Raw genomic sequence first — 23,870 nt, forward strand, 5'->3', positions numbered from 1 at the left:
GTTGCACAGGGGATACCTGGGACTTTTAGTATGTCATTCTATGTATGTTCCTGCATCTATCCTGAAAAAATCAGCTTGTTACCAGCTATGTCCAGGTTTTGGGTCAAAATTGACTAATACTCTTGGTACTGGGGTGCAGTCATGAAATAATGTCCGAATTCATTATTTTTCTCTGCTTTTACTATACTGTACGCAGAGGTCTTTGTTAGTGAAGCGTCACCATGCTAGTTGCAATCTACTTTCACATGATGGCTGAGCAGCACGTTTTGAACACAACTGTATTTTGTTATCACATTTACCAGTTACTGCAATCATTAAGGTTTGTTGGGTACTTCATTATATCGCAAATGCCTACGAGTCATGGAATTCAGTCAGTGCATACTATGTTCATGGGTCATCAAGGGTATGCGATCAAGCTGCTAGAATGCTGAGTCCCCTTCTATAAAGGTCTGATGTGCTCTTCAACTTTTCGTAAAGCTGATTTCATCATGAACATCAGCATGAAGCGTTTTAAAAGTTATGTATTTTGCATTGTACAACCCACTGTCTTGCATTTGACTCCTGCCTTTCTAGCACATTGTACATGGCAGTTATGGCAAGTTGACGATATTTGAACCCATTATCTATGAGCATGTTTGGTGGAGAGTTAGCCACGAGCTTGCAACTCATGCAGCTTTAACTTACAGCTTTGTAATCCTTTCTTTCCATTAATGTCAGCTCTAAGAATATATACAGAAACATCGCTCTAATCTATGAAGTAAAGAAAATGTCTTATAAATTTATAGGATTAATTCTAAGGTTTATCACAAACTGACTTGTAACCAATTGAGATGGCTTGGTAGACTGAATTACTGCATTTTGGTGTTGATGACAAATATCTTCAGGACTGCTGTAAAATGAGAAACTTCTTGTATGGAGAATTTCACAATACCACGGTATCTGCTATCAGGCAAACGAGCCGTGGGAAAAATACATTATTTGAATGGATGAGATGTGCAGGAGTGATTACTATTTAGTAATGCATGACTAAGGAAGACTAGGAAGACATATTAACGAGTAAGCAGAGTGCATCAGTGTGCATTTCTTCTAGTGTTATTCATCTCGAGCATTCTGTGACATTCAGTGAGCTGAGCTGTTTGGAAATTTCTCAAACAGAGAACAGCTTTCATCTTCTGAATTTCTTTATACTATGTTATGAGCCGTTTAATATGATCAGCTAATACATCCTCTGTTTGGACTATGTAAAGTGCCCTTCAATCGCTTTTATTGAATGCCAAGGGTTAATGTGTAAATGCACAGTGTAATTAATTTGATCTTATTCAAATCCAGATCAGTATTTTATATTTTTTATCCACTATATTGTAAACGCCTGGTCATTAAACAGTGTTCGCTGGAGGAATATATAAAAACAACAGCTGCCCTGGGCAAGCTGAAGACTCTCTTCGATAGAGGGCATCTGCTACTTGCACGTCAAACACCCTTAAGTCAATTACTGAGAGATGCTGCTACATTCTTGTGACAACGACATGTACAGAGGACATCAAAACCATGACTTTTGTCATGAGGTACAAAAACAACACTTTCAAGAGGAAATAACACTATAAAACCCATAACATTCCATTTATTATTTTCTGACTATATAAAAATCACAGAATCAAGGGAATTTATTCCTTTTACATATTTATTTAGGATACAATCATAGCATTAAAAACTAGATCAGCATTTCTCTGAACTGTGCTGACATAAAAAGAAGAGCTACGTTAAACTTGGAGTAGAGTCAAAACTCACCCTTCTTCAGAATTTCAAAGATGCCGTTAAACAGTCAAATCACGTTATTATTCTTCAAAATGAGCAAACACCTATATGGAAGAAGCCATGACAAAAACTACTGAAGGCCATTAAGCTCTGTGTTACCCTTAAGCTCAGTGAAGATGTGAAGAAGGTGCATCGACCCTTCATCTTGGGTGGGTGCCATGGGACATAAAAAGCAAAGCAACCGGAGACGTCAGAGTCGAGTCTCATCAACAACAGAAGCTCCTCATTCAGCAATCAATCAGCTAACTTTCTATACTTCTACACTGTCAAGTAAGCACTCACTGAAATTCCTAATGGTATGGAGGTTAACAAAGAATGTTTTGCGCAAAATGCTGGTGCTCTAAAAAACTGGATTCTGGATTGAAATCATTCATTTTGATCGCCTCATCATTGTTACGTCCTATCAAAGAGCAGCAAAAGTTCACAGCCTGAGCCTCCACTATTTTAGTCTGTCTACATTTTTGCTGAAAGTTTTGCTTAGCAGAGGAATGCGTGTGTGTGTGTGTGTGTGTGTGTGTGTGTGTATCTTTTTTATAGTCATCAATACAAATAAACGTCTTTTCTCATTTGTTATTGAATATAAAATGTTATGCCCAACTGTCAGGATCAAGTAAAACATATTAATGGCATCCGCCTCGCGGGTATCAATAAATACTTTATCCTAACAGATCTCTGTCACATATAATAAAAAACAAGAAAACAGTTCGTTTTAAGCGACCAAATAAAAATAAAAATCGAATCAAAGTATATACTGTACTGTAGCCCATAACTCCTCAGAAAACTTAAGGCCCAAGTCCTATCCATTGGCACAACTGCAATATGAACTTCAGTGATCAACCTCCACCTTAAATTAAAGTAAACGATTTACCCTATGCTAAACACAGACTGACACTTCAGAATAAATAGATTGCAGTATATAATTTGTTTTAGGATTTATAATTACAGATACACTGAAAAGAAAACGAGAATGGAGTTCAGTTCCAGTCTCCTTGTCAATCATCAATCATTTTCAGCTACAGAAACTGCAATACTTTCATAATCATAGATAACAACACCCCCTCCATTGCCAGTTTTCCCTCTTTTCTGGCATCTTAGAAAACTGGAACTGAAACTATACCGATAATTAGTCTCTAGCGAACCTCCAATTCTGTAGTCACAGCATAGATCATTTTAACTTAACGAGAAGCACATTTAAAATCAATGAAAACTCAGCTGCAACTCTTGTACAGAGTGGCATCGGAGGTGAAGCACTGCCTAGTATATATACCTGAGGTCAGTTTCATCAATGCCACAAAAATTGTGAAAACTACGATTCATGGTCATAATCACTAGAGCATTAGACAAAACTTCACATTCATAATGAGTAGATGTGTTAAGCTCATTTAAAAACTGGATGACCAAAACTTTCCTCAGAAGACCTTTACTATTTTACATACGAGAAATCACAGAGAAAGTCAATATTTATCAGAAACTTAAACCGTAAACTTTTTCCAGTACCTTAAATTACCAATTCGTTTTGCTTGCGTCAAGCACCGACTAGAACACATTAAAAAAATAACGTCAGAATTTAAAACGTTTAAGTAATATGGACATATACAAAGAAAGACCATTTGTTAGCCAACATCACCTAGAATGATATAGAAAAGTTTGAAATATTAACGTTACGAATGTCTAAATTCTCCATAGCTTTGAGAAACACTGAATCTTATATTGTATACAGTTGCAATACTTTTATGTGTACATAAGGTATGTATTTATATGTGCATGTGTTTATATATGCATACTGTATGTGAAACCGTGGTAGCAAAATAACAAAATGACTAACAAAAATCAAGATATACTTTCATCTTTCTTTTTCTTTCAAGATGTTTCCTCATAACGTCTCTAATTATTTACACAAATTCTTTTATCTCTGAATTTTGGCGTCACTTTTTACTTTCCCCTTTTTTGACCAAGAATCGTTGCATCAAAACCTTCCAGGATCTTACCAGATTTTTAAAATCATATATTTTTCCCAAGTCAAGTACATTAGTGAACTTGGCCAAGTATATAATGCCATTAAATATATTTCACCCACTTCATTCTGAGATGACGCTCTCGACCAATAAGTCTTTTTGCTTCATGCACAACACATAGCCTACTGTATAACTGACTGATATTAATGCATAGCCTGAGTGTCAAGATCCCAGAAACAATGGCGGGCTTGCTCGACTCATCTTTGCTTAATCTTTTTATTCAAAAGCAAAATCTTAACAGCTCAAGATTAGCTAATTACTTTCAGTGTTTGTGGCATCACGACTAATATGTCAAAGAGATCATTTGCTGAAAGGTTTCCGTCCTGTCTTTGCTGGCGCTCTTTCTTCTCAACTCTGAGCTGCATCTTTTCTCAAAAGCTGACTAAAATATTATGTCACATTACGATAATTAAATACTATTCTGCAGATAAAGAACTTATGGCGAATGTTACATCACATAGCAAATGAAATGGAACTTTGTAAAAGCACAAGTTTTAGTTTTATCTTCAATACATTTCACATTTTAGCTAAAAAAGAATGAATATAATTTATTCACGAAAGATCATTCTTAAGGAAAATATTTTTCATTATAGACTATGCTATAGTCTCAAACAGCCTTAGAATTTTTATATGAATAAATTGTTATTGATAGTATGCTCTAATCAATGACTGTAACTGGTGCACCTGACCCTTGCAGGTGCGGTGCCTCGCTTTTGCGAAGTTTCCGTGAGGCGAAGAAGAATTACTCTGGGAGGTGCTATATATTCCTGGTGACGGAGCCTCACATCCAGACTCGTTTTCGTGAATTTCCACCTGAAAATTAAGAATTCGTAAATTTCTGACCTGTTCTAGGACATTAAAACAAATTACAGTTTGAGATCGTAAACGGTAATCAATATTGATTTATTATTTAAGGTAAACCAGTTTTTTGAGATAGAATAAGAGCTTCTTTTGTAGGATGTATTAACGGTTGGTCATTCTTCCAAAGTTAGCTGAGTTACTACGCATTTTCCACTGAGAAAAAATGAACCAATACCCTAGAAAAGGTGTACGCTGAAGCCATATTTTAAAACCAATGCACTTAATTCAAACTGAGGTGTTATAATAAGACTTCTAGTCCAAGTGTAAAATCCCATTCGGATGGAAGAACATCAGATGCTTGCAGTTTCCTCCTTGTGGCATTTTCAAAGAAAATTGTGGCAAAGCACGTAAGTCTGCCTATAGACGAGACTAACCATAAAAGTTGGAGCTATTTAGTTAACACAGGAGTTGATCATTAACTGTCATGCTGGATAAGAGATTCGTCGCAAGTACTGATCAAAACCTGGCTGCAAGGCTTGGCTGGGAACCTCGAACATCCAAAGGTGGTAGGTCTCTCCCACGAGTGATTTGTCAATAAGGCTTTCAAATGATAAAGGACATCCTGAAATTAACCTTGAGCAATTCAACACTCGTCTATAATTCTCGGTGCGTTGTAAATGTAAAAAAGACGAAAGACGACGGCAGGCACTAAGAAAAGAGGATGCCTGTCAGCAGCCACCACTGGCCAGGCCATCCACTCGGTCCATGACGGGCTCACAGACATAAATGCCTACCTGTGAGTGTGTGTGTGCGCGTGTACAAACGAGGTTACACACACACACACACATATATATACACATATATATATATATATATATATATATATATATATATATATATATATATATATGTGTGTGTGTGTGTGTGTGTGTGTGTGTGCGTGTGTGTGTGTGGTTGTGTGAATATGTAAGGAGATGGATGACAAAATAACATTGATAATCTGGTGAAACATTTGTGAAATAAGAGATAATTCGAAAAATTAAACGCAATAAACTACGAGATTTTGAGTCACAAGACAGAACTGCTCTGCAAAACGGATGACGGCTGAGTGAAGAAGTAAAGACGACATTTTCATTACCTCTGAAGAGTTGGTAAATTTGAGGTATAGTTGAAAGGTTAAAATGGATCATGAGTAAAAATTTGCTGTTTAATCGCCGAGGAAAGTTGGTAATTCTGAAATTAAATACATGGTGCAGTTTAGATAGGATATGAGCAAAACATTAACTTTTTCTTCCAGTTTCAGTGCATTCTTTACGGATAATACTAATAACCTTTCAATATTGCTGAAAGCTGTTTCAGTTCTAAATACAAATCAATTAGTAAAGAATACTCAGGCACAGATGGATGTGAAGTGTTTAGAGCTGAAGGCCTGGCACTGAGGTGTAGGCTCATTTAATCAAAAGTAACAGGTAAACTCACGTCTTCTGCACCACTTTCCAGCAAAGCCTTCTTCACAGACGCAGTTAGTGCCACTACAGGATCCATGACGGCATTTCCTAGAGCAACGAATGAGAGACAGGGCACCAACGTTGTGCCCAGTGACAACTTCACAATGGTCACCGGCAAAGCCACGAGGACACCTGCATTTGTTGACATTTCGGCACCGACCTCCATTGATGCACGGAATGACACATTTACCTGTTTATGGAATTATTGGTTAAAAGGAAGTTGATGCTGAACAAATGATGTTGGACGGACTTTCTCAACAACTATGCTGTGTGCAGTGACCTGATGATCAATGTTTATATGACAGTCTTTGCATTAAGGTTTCTGAAATAGTAATTCAGGTATTTTTAACTTGCACAAGTTTTATATTTTACCCTGCTGGAAAATGCAGGACTGAAATATATGTATGGAAAATTAAGAACTGCACCTCTTCACTGTTTACTGCAGTCTGTTTGCACACAAACCACTTTAATGAAACAACAAGGAAAACCGAGAAAGGTTCGGGCACAGAGAAAGCTTCTTCACCAATCCTCTCCAGGGATTGTATTTGCTTATAATCAGAATTAAAGATAACTGAATTTTAATTTACTGCAAGCTACAACAATATATTAGACGGAAAGCCCAACTCTCTCCTGTCAGTGGACAAAGCATGCCGCCGAATGCTTTACGCGCTTGCCTGCTTTTTCACAAAGCCGAAGCTTGAAAGCCCAACATCAGGACATTTCTAATCATTTTGCTCCACATCTGTCTACGAATCTGCTCTTTATCAGATCCATGCCTAAAGCAGAGAGTAATGGAATCAAGATTATATAAAATAATAAACTATTGATTTGATATCAAAATTAATTTTTGTCACTTACTAAATTCACACCGATTTCCATAGTAACCTCTTGGACAGGCACACGTGTCTTTCTGGATGCACTTTCCTCCATTTTCGCATTTTTCACGACATATACCTGCCATGGGAAGATTACCTTGAAAATGTTTATAAGCGTTAGAAAAATACTGAAAATAGACAAAACATGACTTAGGGACTGAATATTGATGGAGCTCTTTGCAAGAAGTCACTTTAATTTATCAGAAAATCCTTCACACATTTGCAAAAGAAGAAAGGAAAACTAACCTCCTTCACAGTGACGACCTTGATACCCAGGAGGACACGTGCATCGTCCTGGAGTAGTGCAAGTGCCTCCATTCATACACTGGGGGTAACAAAGCGCTGTGTTGCAATAAGGTCCCATGTAGCCCTCAGGGCACTGGCACTTGCGACCCACATCACATACTCCACCATTTTCACACTTCTCATCACACTCTGGGTCAACACCTGTTGGAAAAGAGAAGATTCACCCGGCGAACATTTCTTGTTAGGCCTCTGGGAAAAACACAAACATGGCTATGAATGGTCTGTGACTGATTGGTGTAAATAAAAAGATTCAGTTCTACAGTTGCGAGGTCTAACATGCTGAAAACCATCCATTCAGCTCTATCGCATAATTGTGTTCAGTTCAGGGGATTCTCAAAGAAAAGCTTTCAGGATTAAACTTGAAGACCTCCTATACCCAAAGAATTTTTATTGATGCTTTGTTTTATATATGTGTGTGTATATATATATATATATATATATATATATATATATATATATATATATATATATATATACATATATATATGTATATATATATATAATACAGTATACACACACATATATATGTACATTATATACAGTATATATATACATATATATATATATATATATATATATATATATATATATATATATATATATATATATATATATATATATATATATATGACTGAAATATTTTCTGTTAAAACAGAATTCCATCAAATATAAGGAGCCCGTAGAAACGCCAAAGTGTGGAAAAGAAAGGCTATATTTCAGAGACCAAACTGTCTCTCCTATTAAGTCTTGATTGACTTAGGTCAGCAGTGGAGAACTATGTGCTGGCCTGGCAGTGACACTTCTGCTGCAAGTGAATTTGGGAACAGCATGATAGAACATTGAACCAATCCACCGGAAGTGCCCAGGTTCTGGTGGGTTATGTGTGTGTGTGTGTGTGTGCGATCTCCCATGGGATATTTATGAGAGGAACAGTGACTCTCACAGTAAAACTGCCTTGATCTTGGCTGGCTGATATGTGCTTTTAGCCTGGTGTAGTGTTTAAAGAAATCGCCACTATGAAGATACATTATCTGGACCATAGAAAAAGTAAGTAAGATCACCCAGTGACATTTATATCTTTTCCAGGCTTTAGAAGGAAAACCCCCGGTTGGGAAGCAGTGAAACTGATCAATGTCCACATAATGAATTTTCCCATTTAATGCTCCATTAGACATTTTTCTGTATGCAATGAACACTATTTCAGGTTTTAATATAATGATACGTTTCTTTCAACAGGAATTCGAGTTTTGTCCTGAGAGGACGAATATTTGGGAAGTGGTGTTTTTACTCTTACATACTATGTGACATATATTGTGGTCGAGAATAATTATGACCTTATTACTTTGTTTGATGACCAGGGTGTTATTCACTAGTATTGCTTGGTATAGAACTGTTAATAGGCTTGTGTGAAGCAGTATTTCCTTTAGTTATGTTTTCCATTGATAGGGGGTGTGAATTACTCCATTTCATGACCGTAGCTTTTTGCTGAAGCACTTTCGTTAAATTTGCAAATAAAGTCTAGTTTTGTATGTCAGTGTTTAATTTCAGTAGGCCTTTGTTGTAACGATAGATACAGTGAGAGAAGTCGACAAAGGTGAAGGAATTTGCTGACATAAGGGGCCATGGCAACCAGAGACGTCTTAGGAAAAGTAAGACATTTGATTCTGTACTTAAAACAGATGCGCCAATAAAAAAGATGGCCTCTCTTGACCTGGGAGGGCCATGGACATATATATATATATATATATATATATATATATATATATATATATATATATATATATATATATATATATATATATATATATATATATATATATATATATATATATATATATAAATTTATATAGATATATATATATATATATATATATATATATATATATATATATATATATATATATATATATATATATATATATATATATATATATATATATATATATATGACTGAAATATTTTCTGTTAAAACAAAATTCCATCAAATATAAGGGAGCCCAGAGAAATGCCAAAATGTGGAAAATAAAGGCTATATTTCAGAGACCAAACTGTCTCTCTCCTCAGGCAAATAAAGAGTGAGAAAAAATTACAGAAAAGCGGTATTTATACCAGAAGATCCATCGGTCAGGTGTTAAGTCACTCCAGTTGACAGTTTCTCTTTAATCTTCTTAATCGCTGGTTGGAGGAAGATTCTATCTATAATATCTGAATCCCATGCACCTCTTGAAAGATTCATGATGTTTCTTTGTTTAATTAAAGCTGATTCCACCATCTGGCTTTTGAACCGACAATTACTGCTATAAATTATACGAGACATATTCCAGTTTATTTTGTGGTTATGGAATATTTATGTGGTTAAAAATAGCTGAGATCTGTTGTCTGTACCTAACTGAACGTTTATGATGTATTTATCTTTGGGGAGTGATTTGCCTGTGAAACCAATATAAGATTGGTCACAGTTGAGGCAAGGGATTTCGTAAACTCCTGTGTCTTTGGGGACTGGTTTTTGTTGGATGTTAATCAGGGATTTGGCTAAGGTGTTTGGGTAGGTAAAAACAAATGGTTTAGAGTTTCCAAGTGTCTGAGTCAATGTCTTAATCCTGTCCAGGTGTGGGATTTTGATTTTATTGTTGGGTGTTGGGTTAGGGGGGAAACGGTAGAAAACAGTGTTTGCTTTGTGGATCAATTTTTTAATTAAATGGTCAGGGTACTTTAAAGATGACAGCTGCTTACAGATTAGTTCAATTTCCTTTTCCAGGAGATCCGGAGAGCATTCCCGAAGTAGCCTGATTTGGATATTAAACAACATTTGTAGCCTCATGATTGTATGATAAAAATTTCACACATGTGTTTATGTATATATATATATATATATATATATATATATATATATATATATATATATATATATATATATATATATATATATATATATATATATATATATATATATATATATATATATATATATATATATATATATATATATATATATATATATATATATATATATATATATATATATATATATATATATATATATATATATATATATATATATATATATATATATATATATATATATATATATATATATATATATATATATATATATATATATATATATATATATATATATATATATATATGTGCAAAGGCATATCAGAAAAGGTAACAATAACGTCTCGCCGATTGTAGCGCTGGTAGTCAGGAATTTCCTTTACCAAGTTACTGACTCTCCTCACGCCAAGGAGGATCTATCCAAGAGGGAATCTCAAAAGCATAATTATGTTGAAGCTTTTGTCGGTATTCCCTATCAACGCTACCCATCCGGAAGGCAGATCAACGAAGATTATATCTTAGTGGTCGTTCCACTAACTAACCTGGCTTCACTTTCATATAAAAAACTAGGCTTCGATATTTTTGTACAGGCCATTTTCAGTTCATATATCGCTATGCTTTAGATTTGCACATTCCAATACAATGCTGCTGAAAACAAATGAATCCAATTGTTTTATTTTTGGTATTCTAGTTTATTTTGATAACTTTAATTTTCATCTACTTGATTCTCTTTGAGGATCCTCTTCTCAATTTTAGTTAATATTAGTATTTCTCTGTTCTTACTGAATTGCTCTCTATCTTTAAATAGCCTCACTTTGCCTAGGCCTAGAAATAGGTTCCTCAAACTCGCCGTCTCGTTTTTGGTACTATTTAACGCTCTTTTTCTGTCTTTTCTTGTGTCCAATCTTTGATGGATCAAGACTGATCCTGGTTGACAGAAAATTACAGTTCTGCATAGGTCGCATAACACAGTGGGCAGTTATGAAAGTTTCCAAATTTATGACAAGATACCATATCCTTCATTTTTTCCACGTTTACAGAGCCTGCCCCGACCAACTTATTTACTTCAAAGGGCAATAAATCCCTTGTGTAGAGGAAACATCATTTTTATGACTGATGTTTGACCATACTCTATCCCAACGTGGGTTGCTCATTTCAAGTTTCTTAGACCGAAACGAGTGTCTGTAATGAATATTTTGAAAGCACTGGTTCATACATCTTGAAGAGCAGATTGCTGAACACTTCTGAAAATATCCCATGGGTGTAAAATATATTCATCAGCAACCCCAGACAGATTTAAAATTTTAGTTTCAGGACACCATGCAGATATCAGGCTATCCACAGGAGCCTTCAGGACATCACCTGTAGGCACTGGTACAGGTTGCAAAGATTACTAAATTCACTTAGTTATTATGAAGGTCATTCTAAATCTACCCAACATCTTGGTTTAGGGTGAAACAGTTGTTGGGGGATTTTATTGTATCTGGATACGAAGTACTTCCATTCAAAGTACCAATAACTCCTCTGTGGAATTTGCCAAAAACTACTGAAGTACTTGGAAACACGTTTCCAAGTACTTCAGTAGTTCTAAGAATACCATGATGAAGGTGGAAGCCCACCCAAGTTTTATGGAACATGTTGGAGAGCACAAGGGTTCTAATTTTTTCTTACTGATGGCTTCAAGGCCAGTATGGGCACTGGATTTGGAATTTACTGTAATGAATTTTGTTGCATGCTCGCACATCTTGTTAATTTAATTTCTACACCAGAGATGTCTGGTATTTTTAAAGTACTCAGAAAATAGGTGTTAGGGTAGAAAGCAACTTCACCATCTGTGCTTAAAAAGCATATTCCAGGAACCTAAATTAGTGTTTTTATCTCAAGTGGCCCATTGATTTGAATAATCTACAGTAACTTCATATTAATGAGAGTAGAGGAATGTAAATAAGATTTTGTTAAGTTCCAGCCCATAGGAATGCATGTCAAAGAAGACTACAAGGTCAATTGTAAGTGCACTTTTATGTAGTGATTTCATTCCATAAATAAAAATTCTGATTTGAGGCATGTGCCAAAACCTTTGAGACTTGGTAAATCCTAATACCATGAAAGAGATCAAAACTGTTGTATCTTCTTTGGAAATATGGTAAAATGCCCCGAGGGTAGGAGATGGTACTGTGCTGGTTATTTATACAGGTCATGCACATTTAACTCAATTACTTGTTGGTTGGTGATCACCAGGCATTATGAGAAGATTGTTTGGTCACCTCGAAGGAGAGGTGAAATGCCCAAAGCTTGAGATCTTAAAAGTCAATATCTCTCTGAGACTTATGGGGGGTTGGTAAGTACATTCTTACCAGTATTTTCACAGAGGATGTAATACATGTTGCCAGGGGCATTTTTAGATTCATCCCAGAAGCTAGTATTTTGCCAAAGGCTGATTCTATTATAGATTTATCAATATTCACTTATTTCAAACTGTTTCAGTTTTAATATCTCATTTTTAACAAAAGAAATTACTGTCAATAATCCATGACGTCAAGACACCAAAGAACCTTCAATCAATCAGTCAACTAATCCAGAATCTCATATGGAAATTCTGGATAACAGCAAATCATATGCAGTCTCCATATGTAACTTGATTTCTGTGTAAATACAAACTCATATTATACGTGCTTACAGTATTTGATAAGTAAATTAATAAAGAACATTTTACAATAGGATTTTTCTTTCTCTCTGTCCCTCATGAAAGGGATTCTAACGTTTTAGCCTATTCCTGCTAAAACTGTACAGCAACAAAGGGTACAGAAACGTATCCTTCTTACCACTCTAAAGACGAAAGAAAATTAAAAAAAATATTCTGCTTTTACACAGTTTATGATGGAAATAATCAGTTATGTACCATACTGCCCCTGAACAAAAAGAGATTTCTATTGGTTAAGAAATATCTTGGCCCTCTGTAAGTACTGCCAGATGCTCAGTTATTGTTTGTAACTGTAGTGATCAATGATGATAATGATGGTGGTGGTGGTACAAAGAACTGGTACAGTGCCTAAGGTGATAATTAGATGTTCAGAATCATCTCTTCAAACAGGAGAAAGAAGAGCAGATGACTGGATGACATTAGGAGCAGATGACTGATGACTGGGGATCTTTGCCAGTGAAAACAGGTTTTTTTTTTACCTTTTGGAAGGACACAGAGATAGGGTGTTGGTACATTATAAAACATGCTTTAATGCTTGTTACCATACTCCTACTCCATGCTCCACCATGGAATCATAAGCCATTAGCCTTCTTACATTGTTTCTCACCTGAAGCTCTTTGCCAAAATTTTCAAGTACCCATTTTGCTGGTTCACCTTCATTTTCTTCTTCTTTCCTATCTTCATTTTTGTAGGTGACTTAACAAGGTATTACAACCATTCATTCATCAAAATTTCACCATGTTCATCGATATGACCGTCCTACATCTTCCTCTGTCATACAGATGAATCACTCACTGCTCAAGTGAGCATCAGTTACTGTTCAAATCTTCTTGAATATATGCTAGATGCATGAGAGTAATACACTGAATGATATTCTGGTCAAAAGACTGAAGCAGTGAGGCAGTGTTTGGTGGTTGCCTCTAGCACACCTCATTTAGATCCTCTTATTTCACGCCATGGTATTTGAATTGATTTCATGGGAAATCAGTCATGTGGCTTGAATGGACCATAAATAACTAATTGGCAACTTATCAGGCTTCAGCTCTTTTAGTGGGAAGAATTTTACTTGTCCATAAGATCCCATGGGCGAAGACACTGCTGGTTATCCTGGATCTCCCCTGTACAGTCTATCTATTTTCCCTGTAGTGAATGTAGATAATGATGATACTAACTGGCAACTTTTATCAGTCCGTAGCTCTGTCACTGGGTAGAACATTAGTTATCATATAAATGTCGTGAAGGAAAGTGATAGTACTAATCCTGGGTCTCCCCAGCCCCATACATCTATCTCCCTGTGATTCTGGCCAACTTTGAGTTAGGAGTTGCTGGATGATAGTGATGATGATGTTAACAATCCAGTGTGTCAGCAAGAACATAATGATGCTGTAAATAATGCAAGGTTTTATCATATGTCTGGCTGCACATCCCCATAATACCTGAGTTAACCTGTCCTGGTACCTGCTTAATACTTTTGTGGATATAGGTTTTGTTAGCATTCCTTTCCCAAAAAGTCCTATTTTCCTACAATTAGAGGTATTTAGGGTGGTAGCCTCCCTCTCTAATCATTTTCGTTCATCTGCCAGAAATTTGGCAGGATCTTCTATATCAGCAGACGAAGCTCTCCAGTTATTTTATGATCTTCAAATTATACCAGTTTCTGAATGCATATCTCCACCACCCGTTGGCGTTAGATGTGCTTTGTTTCCCTTTCCATTTCCTGTTTTTTTCTCATAAAGGCTTAAGGCCTTTTGCTGTCAAAGGCCATCCTTTTCCTGTTCATATCTCCTGCCCAAATACCTAATGCCTTTCCAGCCTCACTAAAACTTGTTACATAGTTGACATCACTTTTGCAGGCTGTGGCGCGACAGCAAAGGCGTCATACAATTTTTTCTCATCTTGTGGCATTTCACATATTGAAGACTTTCTTACTACAAATCTTAGAAACCTCTGCATGTTTTTAATTTTGATCCTATCAAGTACTATTATTCCATACTAACAGGAAGCAGTTCACAATTTCTTATTGGCTTGGAAGAACTACCTTCATCACCACTCTTATACTTTGGGCCATTATTACAACTAAAAAGGACTTTCTAGAACAAAGATACTGAAGGACTGGATGCAATCTCCGTAAAATGGACAAGCACTGGTATAGGAACTACAGGTGTAAGGGCGTCAAATCGCCTCTCCATTCTTGTGTTTTGCTCCTCATATGTAAATTAATCACGTCATATATGTTACTTGTTATTGTTTCAGATTCTTTATGTACCTCATTGTATGTATCATTTTACGGCCTTTCTGCTGATATATATATCTGCCTTTTACATGTTCTGTAATGCATTATATATGTCTTCTTATGCCTGTTAACAAACAATTTCTGTATGGACGCAGCACGGGGCCACAGGTTGCCCGTTACTTTTCCGACCGCTTTCCGCATTATAAACATCTGTCAAGAATAATAAGGAATCAGTCTTTCACTTCTGACATTTCTTGAACCTCACACTGGTGACCCCGGAAAAGGGACAGGTAGCGCGGTTTTGACCCAGCCATTAACGGACTAAAAACAGCTGCAGCCTACCATCAGAAAGCCTTTAGCAGACTAATTATGGCGTCAAAGTTTAGGCCATTTAGGCCTCTGATAGCTCCCTCCCTGGTGGAAACTGTGCCATTAACGGACTAAATATGGCGTACCCAAAAGGGCACGTTTTGGCACTTCGTTCAACCACTCGAACAATCAGTACTATTAACGGACTCAATACGGCGCATTTTCCCATGTTTTGGTGTGTGAGTAGTAAAGATGTCGGAAGCTGAACTTCAGTGCAAACCTGAGAGCATTGTCTGTACGCCCCTCTTGCCAACAAGGCCAGACGTGGTCAAACTTCCTCCGTTTTCGAGGCAGAACACGGCATCATGGTTCCTGCGCACAGATGTGCACTTTTGCATGGCGCTCATCTCAGATGAGTCTATCAAATCCGACGTCACCATGACGGCGCTCCCAGAAGAGGTGTTCAACAGAATCCCCCCCTGGCTCGATGCACAGCCGCACAAGGTCACATATGCGGCCTTGAAAGATAAACTCATCCAAACTTACTCCACGACTGTGATTGAGACAGCGCAGCGTGGACTCAACCTATTGTCCCTGCCCCTCGGAGAAGCATCACCCAGGGAAGCCTGGGACAAACTACGGGGGTTGGTAACGCTGCCAGGCCGCGACAGAAATGGGAGGAAGAGGAAGGTAGACTTAATGAGAGCAGTCTTCCTTCGGCGCCTCACGCAGGAAGTTAGGGGCCAGATAAAAGACGCAGATGCCCTCAACAACGGACGCCAGCAACATCACCTGCGGCGCAGTACTCGAGCAACTAGTGAACGGTGCCCCCAACCCTTGGCCTTCTTCAGCCACAAGTTTTTGCCAGCAGAGACCTGCTACAGCGCCTTCGACAGGGAGCTGCTGGCTATCTACCAGGCAGTGAGACACTTCAAGTACCTGCTGGAGGGGACCGAATTCACGATCCTAACAGACCACAAACCCTTGGTGCACGCATTTGCAAAGCAGGGAGACGTGTGGTCTGCAAGGCAACAGGGACACCTGACTGCCATCTCTGAATTCAGGTGCACCATCAACTACATTCCTGGCAGGAAGAACCCAGTAGCTGACGCCCTGTCGAGAGTAGAAAACAATTTCCTTTACCTCGGCATTGACTACGAAGACCTGGCAAAAGAACAAGCAGCAGACTCAGAGACAGCAGACTACAGAACGGCAGTGATGGCTCTTAAGTGGGTAGACATGCCCTTAGGAAACTCGAACACAACTCTCCTCTGCGACACCAGCACAGGCCGCCCCTGCCCCCTAGTACCTGCCTGGAAGAGGAAGCAGGCCTTCGACAGAGTCCATGGTCTCTCCCATCCATCAGGGCGCACAATGGTGCGCCTCATGACTGACAAGTTCGTCTAGCATGGCATCAACAAGGACGTCCAGCAGTAGGCAAGGAGCTGCATCCCATGCCAGGGGAGCAAAACATCCCGGCACACAGAATCCGGGGTCGGCAACTTCCCCCAGCCTCGTCAGCGCTTCAGCCACATCCACATTGATGTTGTCGGGCCTCTTCCGCAGTCGGGAGGAGCCAGATACCTCCTGACAATCATAGACCACTCCACCTGCTGGCCCGAGGCAACCCCCATGGAGGAGGCATCAACAGTGTCGTGTGCAGAGGCCCTCCTCTCCAGTTGGATCAGCCATTTCGGAGTGCCAGACAGCATCACTACAGACAGGGGTCCAGCCTTCCTGTCAGAGCTCTGGGCCTTCTTGGCATGCCTGATGGGTTCAACACTACACAGCACAACGGCCTACAACCCCACAGCGAACGGCATGGTCGAGAGGGCACACCACTTTCTTAAGGCAGCTCTCATGGCATGTTGCACTGACGAAAGGTGAAAGGAACAGCTCCCCTGGGTCCTGCTGGGACTCCGCACAGCATCAAAAGCAAATGGCGATGCCTCCCTTGCTGAGAAACTCTACGGGGAGACACTGGCTGTTCCTGGAGAATTCTTCCTGCCGTTGGCTGACGGCACCGACACCCCGCTCCAGAGGTTGAGGGAACTCGCACAGAAGTTCACGCCCTGCCATAAGACCTTCACAGACAGAACCACCACCTACAGCCCACCCGCCTTACACTCCTGCGCCTACATCTTCGTCAGGGTGGACGCATGTTGATCGCCCTTAATCAGGTCCTACAGGGGGCCGCACCGAGTCATCAGGCGGGCCGCCAAGGCATACCTCCTTGACATCCACGGGCATGAAGACTGGGTCACCATCGACAGACTAAAACCGGCATTCCTGTTGGACAGCGAAGTACGCGAGGAGGCAGGCAGGCGCCCCAGAGTTCCCCCTCAGTACCTCCCTGCAGACACCCCCCCCCACCAAAGCGGGGTCTGGGGCGGCTCAGGGGACACATCAAGCCAACCCCAGGTGTCGGCTCCACCCCATGCCCACAGTTCTCCAGGAGTAGGGGCCCACTCCAACTACCTCAGCGATTGCGTGATTAATGTTGTTTCATCCAATAATTGCTCCTCTAATTATTGTCTTGGGTGGGGAGTATTTGTAAGGGCATCAAATCGCCTCTCCATTCTTGTGTTTCGCTCTTCATATGTACATTAATCACGTCATATAAATTATATATTACTTGTTATTATTTCAGATTCCGCCGATATATATATCTGCATTTTACATGTTCTGTAATGCATTATATATATATCTTCTTATGCCTGTTAACAAACACAATTTCTGTATGGACGCAGCTGGGGGCCTCAGGTCGCCCGCTACCTTTTCTCCGCTTTCCGCATTATAAACACGTATGGAGAATAATAAAGAATCAGTCTTTCACTTCTGCCATTTCTTGAACCCCACACGGGAGATGAGTCATATGCTCGTATTTCAAGATGCTGGGCAGAGTGCGCTCCAACGTTTTCATCATTTTGCAGCCTGTTCTTGCTTTTCGGGCAGATGGAGACTAATGTGTTGGTATAAAGCCCGCTAAATCAAGAGGAAGTGTTTACTTCCGCAATATTCCAGTTATTTTTTTTTTTTAGACTACAGTAAACTGCCGATGATTGAAACCATGGATATTGGAACTGAGGATAAAGGGGGACTGCTGTACAATTACTGTTATGTAAGGGCGAATGCCAGGCGTGTAAGGATTAATTCACTAAGAAACTATGGAAAGTAGGCAAGAAAAACAGAAAGCGAGAGGAATAAATAATTACTTTTAATAGCTACTATGGAGAGGAGGTGTCGTGACTGATTAAATTGTTAACCACCTACAGCGCATGAGAGAGACGCCAGTCATACACATAAATGAAAACAGTTTACAAAAAAAAAAAAATGTTGCATTGTTGATGACGTATTTTGAGCCTCGATGGTTGAGACAGTACGGACAATTTATTTTGTCATTATTCGGTTGTTAAAATACTATAATACAGATTGTATTTATTTAGCATTTACATTGTTTTAGGCACTGCAGTGTAAATGTTCTAAATCTTATTTTAGAATTTACTGTAAGTAGCAGGCAATGCCATTTATTACCTATGAAGGGTTTTGGAACGAAACCACATAAAATCGTCACCGACTTTTTTTAAGGGCAAGAAACCCAGTCTTTGCAGGTGCCTCTTTTTTGCCCTGTACGTGACATTTAGGTACCAACTGTAATTTAAAATCACGAAATTTATGGTTCTCATTATTATCATCAAAACAGCAGCCAGAATCTAGATCGTATTTCATGGCATAACGTACAGAAAATGATCAAGTGATGTTTTCTTTGTCCACTGATGGGAGCCCCAGAAAACTGAGACTACAACAGATCTCCTGCCATGCGATGGGAGAGAGTCAATATAAAGCGGCCATCCAACGAATACTTTATTCATCATTTGAAACTCGACTTACAGGAACTGTACTATTTTGCACAGTCCACACAATTACCAGTTTGAGGTAGGAAGATTAACTAACTGCATACCACTCAGCATTCTTGTAGTTTAGATTACAGTGAAAACTTAGCTAGTTAACGTGAGTACTTTTTTTTTCTACTGGTGAATGATTAATTATTCAACTGTGCGAAAGAACACTCATAACATATGGATGAATTACAATCTGTACGTGTTAGCGGTTACAACCGAAAAACCCGTTTTAATGACATCTTATAAGATTGAAGGATGTCTCTAAAACGGGATTTTTATTTATGACTCATAACCTTAACAGCGCTTATTAAGACTTTGCTAGATGCGACGATTGTAACCTTTATAAGATGAAAAGTTTAAGCAACGTCGAAACGGAGTTTTGCAAAGCTTCTCTCTGAGGAAATCCTCTGATTTGTCGAAATTTGGCTCACGTTTTAACCAATGAATCGAGATTGGACACCTGAAACAAAGTGTGACAATTTCACTGATAGGAAGGTAACTTCCAAAGACTCCAGTTTTCCCATTGCCTTTTGCATGGCTCTCTTTTACGTGTGATAAGAATCACGAGGATTTTACATTGAATTGGGTAAAGGCATATCATTGGTGCCTGCATTCCAACTGGAACTGGCTTTTTTTTATACATACTGTATATGTATAACTCTGTAGACAGGCATTAAAGCAATAGGAGACATGGAAAGCACACAAAACAACGCGTCCTTAAAGGAGTGAGATAGCCAGTAGTTTAGACACACTCAAAGAGTAAAGTTTCAACAGGTAAAAAAGTGAAAACAGTACCCTGAAATCTTTCTAATTCGTGTATTGGTGAATATGATTAGGGAAAAAGTGGAAAGAAGCTCTGGTACTAAAAGGGTTAGGGGACATTTCTGCTCGTGGATGACTATTTTGTACCTGACAAGCTAATTTTTCTAACAATTCAGGTAATATCCGATATACAGTACAGTAAAAGGATGGGGCCGTATGAGGCACTTACTCTTATTGAGAACAGCTTTACAAATTGATCTACGTGTTGGTGAATAATTTGATCTTTAATGCTCTTCTAGATTGAAGAACTTAAATATCCACTGAAACAGTCAAAAGTACAATATCTTTGGATACATATTACACCGCAATGTCAACTATATTAAGAAATAATGATCTCTTCACAGAAAGCAGAAAGTTCTAAAGATCTCTTGAAGTTAGCCACATAATCTTAAAAAATCGGAAGGTTGACTTATCATAGACCTTAATAACATACAAAGATAATCATGAAGATCTGTTCCATTTTTAATTTTACATATACTATCCAAGAAAAGTAATGATATTTATAAACCAAGAGAAAAGAACTCATTTGCTGCAGGTCGTAATGGCAGCATACATGACCCAAAAGCTACAAGGCGAGTGCCTACAAGGTTCACTGAAATACAACCAAGTGCATACCGTAACTGTTGTTGTGCTTACTGGACTGTGTGCATTCCTTGCGGAGTTTTAGTCTCAGTGGCGTTCCTGGCAAGGGTTTGCCCCTGCGAGTCTGCATCAGGAGGCCTATCTCAAACGACGCTATACCAGAAGCGTTTCCAAAGCAGTAGAGATTTACAGTGAACACTGTAAGTCCAGAGAAGTGGAAAAACTTGCTATTACATATCACATAGAAAGTGAGTTTTACAACAATTGTTAAAATCCCTTGAAAGTGACAGCCTCCAAAGTAGTACTGTGGAAATACCTCAACTATAAGTACTGTATATATTCTAAAACACCTTCTTAGAAATAAAGTTTGACAGTGAATGCTGACAGTTGAGAGAGATGGAATTTGTTATTTCTACATATCATAACAACAGCTTTTTAAACCTTTAATTTCCGTTGCCTATGAAATAGCATTGTGCAAATACTGCAATTAAAATACTTACACTAAATCCCAGATAGGTTCTTGGGAAGAATAAGTAGTGCTCATAGCATACTGCCAAAATTATTAGCTATGATTTCTTTTTTAGTTAAGAATATTACAATTACCTGGAAAAAGTGTAAACAGCAAAAACAATATTATGCGTTTCTGAATAGTAGCCAGCTTACATGATATCTGAAACATCTGGAAAGCTATTTTTCATGCAGATGAATAAAATCAGATTCAAGATGCTCATGATGATGAGGGAGAATGAGCATTCCCGAAGGAAGATTATCATATTATTTCAGATTGCCTCAGACTCGCAACTCAAGTTGATATTATCTTGGAAGTGTTTGACTAGTAGGGGCTTTGCAGTGGTAAATGGCAATAGTTGAATTTTTACAGAAGTATCTCTCGCCAAGTTTTATTTTATTGGTGGTATAATCTGATAGTTATAATGGCCCATTACAAAATACTGTAATTAAGGTCGTACGATACGATTTATTACAGCTAATGAAATTACTTATGGAGATTATCACTCCAAATTACCTTTGGGTTTCCTTGGAACCCTTCCTTTAGGAGGGAGAGACACAACAGGAGCCTCCAGTATTTGTGGGTTGTGTGAGAGCAGCCGGTCGAACGTGTAGTAATATCTCCTCCGTCCTGCTTGCCAGGTAAAATTGACTCTTTGAACCTTGAAGGAAAATGAACATTTCAGTAAAAATTAATCAGTTATTCCGCACATAGTTACTGATGCAAGTTAAAACTTAAGTGGGAACCTCCCTAGATTCTGTAACATATTCTTCGTTCACTTTCATATACTTGAATAATGTGACTTAGTTATGTCTGCAGACATGACATTTACAAATTATTACCCTACCTCATATGGGATCACAGGCAAATGCTTCTCAAAATTTGGGTCCAAGATGTAAGGCAGCACTTTCCCATCATGGATGACAAAAATCTCCATCGTGTACCCTATAATAAATGAAGAAGATTTGCAACAAGTAAGCAACCGACAACATAATGAAACATTTAAATACTTTATTCAGTTACCTTATAAAATGTGTAATAGTTTTTATATAGCACTGCCTTCATTTCCCTAGTTTCTTTGCTAGAATGAAGAAACATGATACTATAACAAAGCACAAATCAGTTCAGAGGAAAGCAAAACCCACCACTGAAGAGCTTGACCTGCTGCTCATCAATCCAGAGAGCAAGGTCTTTGCTTTGCTGCTGCCGTCTTCTTCCTCTCCTTCTCCTCTTGCCTCGTCTGGGGGAGTTTGTGGCTTTGGTCATGTTAGTAGGGCCACTAGTGTCATGGGCACTGGGTGAAACAAGGGAATGGTCTGGATTTTCTAAGCTAAGGCCGCCAGGGTCATTTGAAGTCTCTTGTAATTCGGAAGACCTGTTGTCTGGTTGACCAATCCCTTCAGCGAATTCCTCTTCCAGATTCTTTGAGTCAACGCTACGCTTTACTTTATCACAGTTTTGACTATTCTTCACACTGTCTGTAATCATTCTTAGAACGTTGTTTGCTAGACTGCGCACTTCTGATACGGCAGATAAAGAAACTGGGTCCCCGTTCATAGGCTTTTTATAATCATATATTTTCTTTTTAATTTTGTCTTCTAAAACCCTGTCGTCTACTTCACTCACATTTGAAATAAAATTTCTTCCATGAATCTTGAAGCTTTGGCTGTAACCGCTACCATTTTGCTGCTCTGTTTCCAAGTTCTTAGGTCGATAATGAAAATTCTGAAAAAGTTTGGTAAGAGATGTATAATATATACTAATGATAATGTAGAAAAATTTTATAAAAAAAGATATAACACCAAAAAAATTTCGTTGTACTTGCTTTGCATGTTATAAAAATTTTTACTCCCCTATCTTAGGTACTAAAGTACACTGTGCACCGTTTTTTCCATGCTCTTATCTAAAACGCTGTGCACTTGTAACAAACACTGCCTTACTATATCCTGTTACTTTGGCAGACTAAATAAAAAATAAATAAATAAATAACTAAAAACTTTCACCTCAGGAAGTGAAAGGCATCCACTACGTGGTGGTACAATCCTCATTCCATCATACCTAATTAACCTTCAAGTTTTTTTTGAAACACTTCATTCATTTTTTGGCTTTTCATCATTTTCATTCATTCTCTGTAGTGCTGTTGTTTCTCGTAATCTAACTCTATTCTTAATTACATTATTTCTCCACGATGCTACCAGCAATTCAAGCTACTGATAGGAGTTAACCGCTGTTTCCCTCAGATAATCAACTTCTGGTTTAGACAGGAGTCGTGAGAAGCCCCATATTGTACAATGACTTAGCCGAAGGCTTCATTTCTCAAGTGAGCAAGATCCATTTTCTGTCATATAGTTATTCAAACCTTCGTCTCAACGTAATGAAATTCGTCAAAGTTTTTTCTTGGATTTTACATATTACATATTATTTTGTTCTGTCTTAAACAAAACTGAATGTATACTTTTCATTCCCATGGTGTCTTCATACAAAAGGTGAAGTGCTTACGTAGTTCAAGGCATTTGTAATTTATGTACCTTCTTGTGGCTGAATCCCATAAAGTTTGTACTTGGAAGTGTTTCTGTAAAACCTGTCCTGGTTTCTCATGCTTATGAGGGGATAGGCGAATTGATAACCCAAACAATGTGCGTCAGTCTCTTC

The 23,870-nt window shown here is 38.2% G+C and overlaps 1 protein-coding gene across 8 annotated transcripts in view; it reads right to left on the minus strand.

Annotated features, from left to right (window-relative positions):
• Positions 1-1,606: 1,606 nt before the first annotated feature.
• LOC136837195 (protein shifted-like) overlaps positions 1,607-23,870 on the minus strand; it is a 36,450-nt gene continuing 14,186 nt past the window's right edge. For 3 of the 8 annotated variants that reach the window (XM_067101861.1, XM_067101862.1, XM_067101863.1), the window contains exons 4-11: positions 22,364-22,943; positions 22,066-22,163; positions 21,735-21,879; positions 20,765-20,908; positions 7,261-7,461; positions 6,998-7,093; positions 6,111-6,329; positions 1,607-4,643 (exon numbers count right to left, since the gene is read on the minus strand). In XM_067101861.1, the coding sequence (XP_066957962.1) occupies positions 4,612-4,643; positions 6,111-6,329; positions 6,998-7,093; positions 7,261-7,461; positions 20,765-20,908; positions 21,735-21,879; positions 22,066-22,163; positions 22,364-22,943 (1,515 nt within the window). In that variant the 3' untranslated portion in view covers positions 1,607-4,611. Of the gene's footprint in view, positions 4,644-6,110; positions 6,330-6,997; positions 7,094-7,260; positions 7,462-20,743; positions 20,909-21,734; positions 21,880-22,065; positions 22,164-22,363; positions 22,944-23,870 lie in introns of all 8 variants that reach the window. The other 5 variants (XM_067101858.1, XM_067101859.1, XM_067101860.1 and 2 more) reach the window with 2 other exon arrangements.

Source organism: Macrobrachium rosenbergii, chromosome 58 (assembly GCF_040412425.1).
Source record: "Macrobrachium rosenbergii isolate ZJJX-2024 chromosome 58, ASM4041242v1, whole genome shotgun sequence".
Taxonomy (NCBI): domain Eukaryota; kingdom Metazoa; phylum Arthropoda; class Malacostraca; order Decapoda; family Palaemonidae; genus Macrobrachium; species Macrobrachium rosenbergii.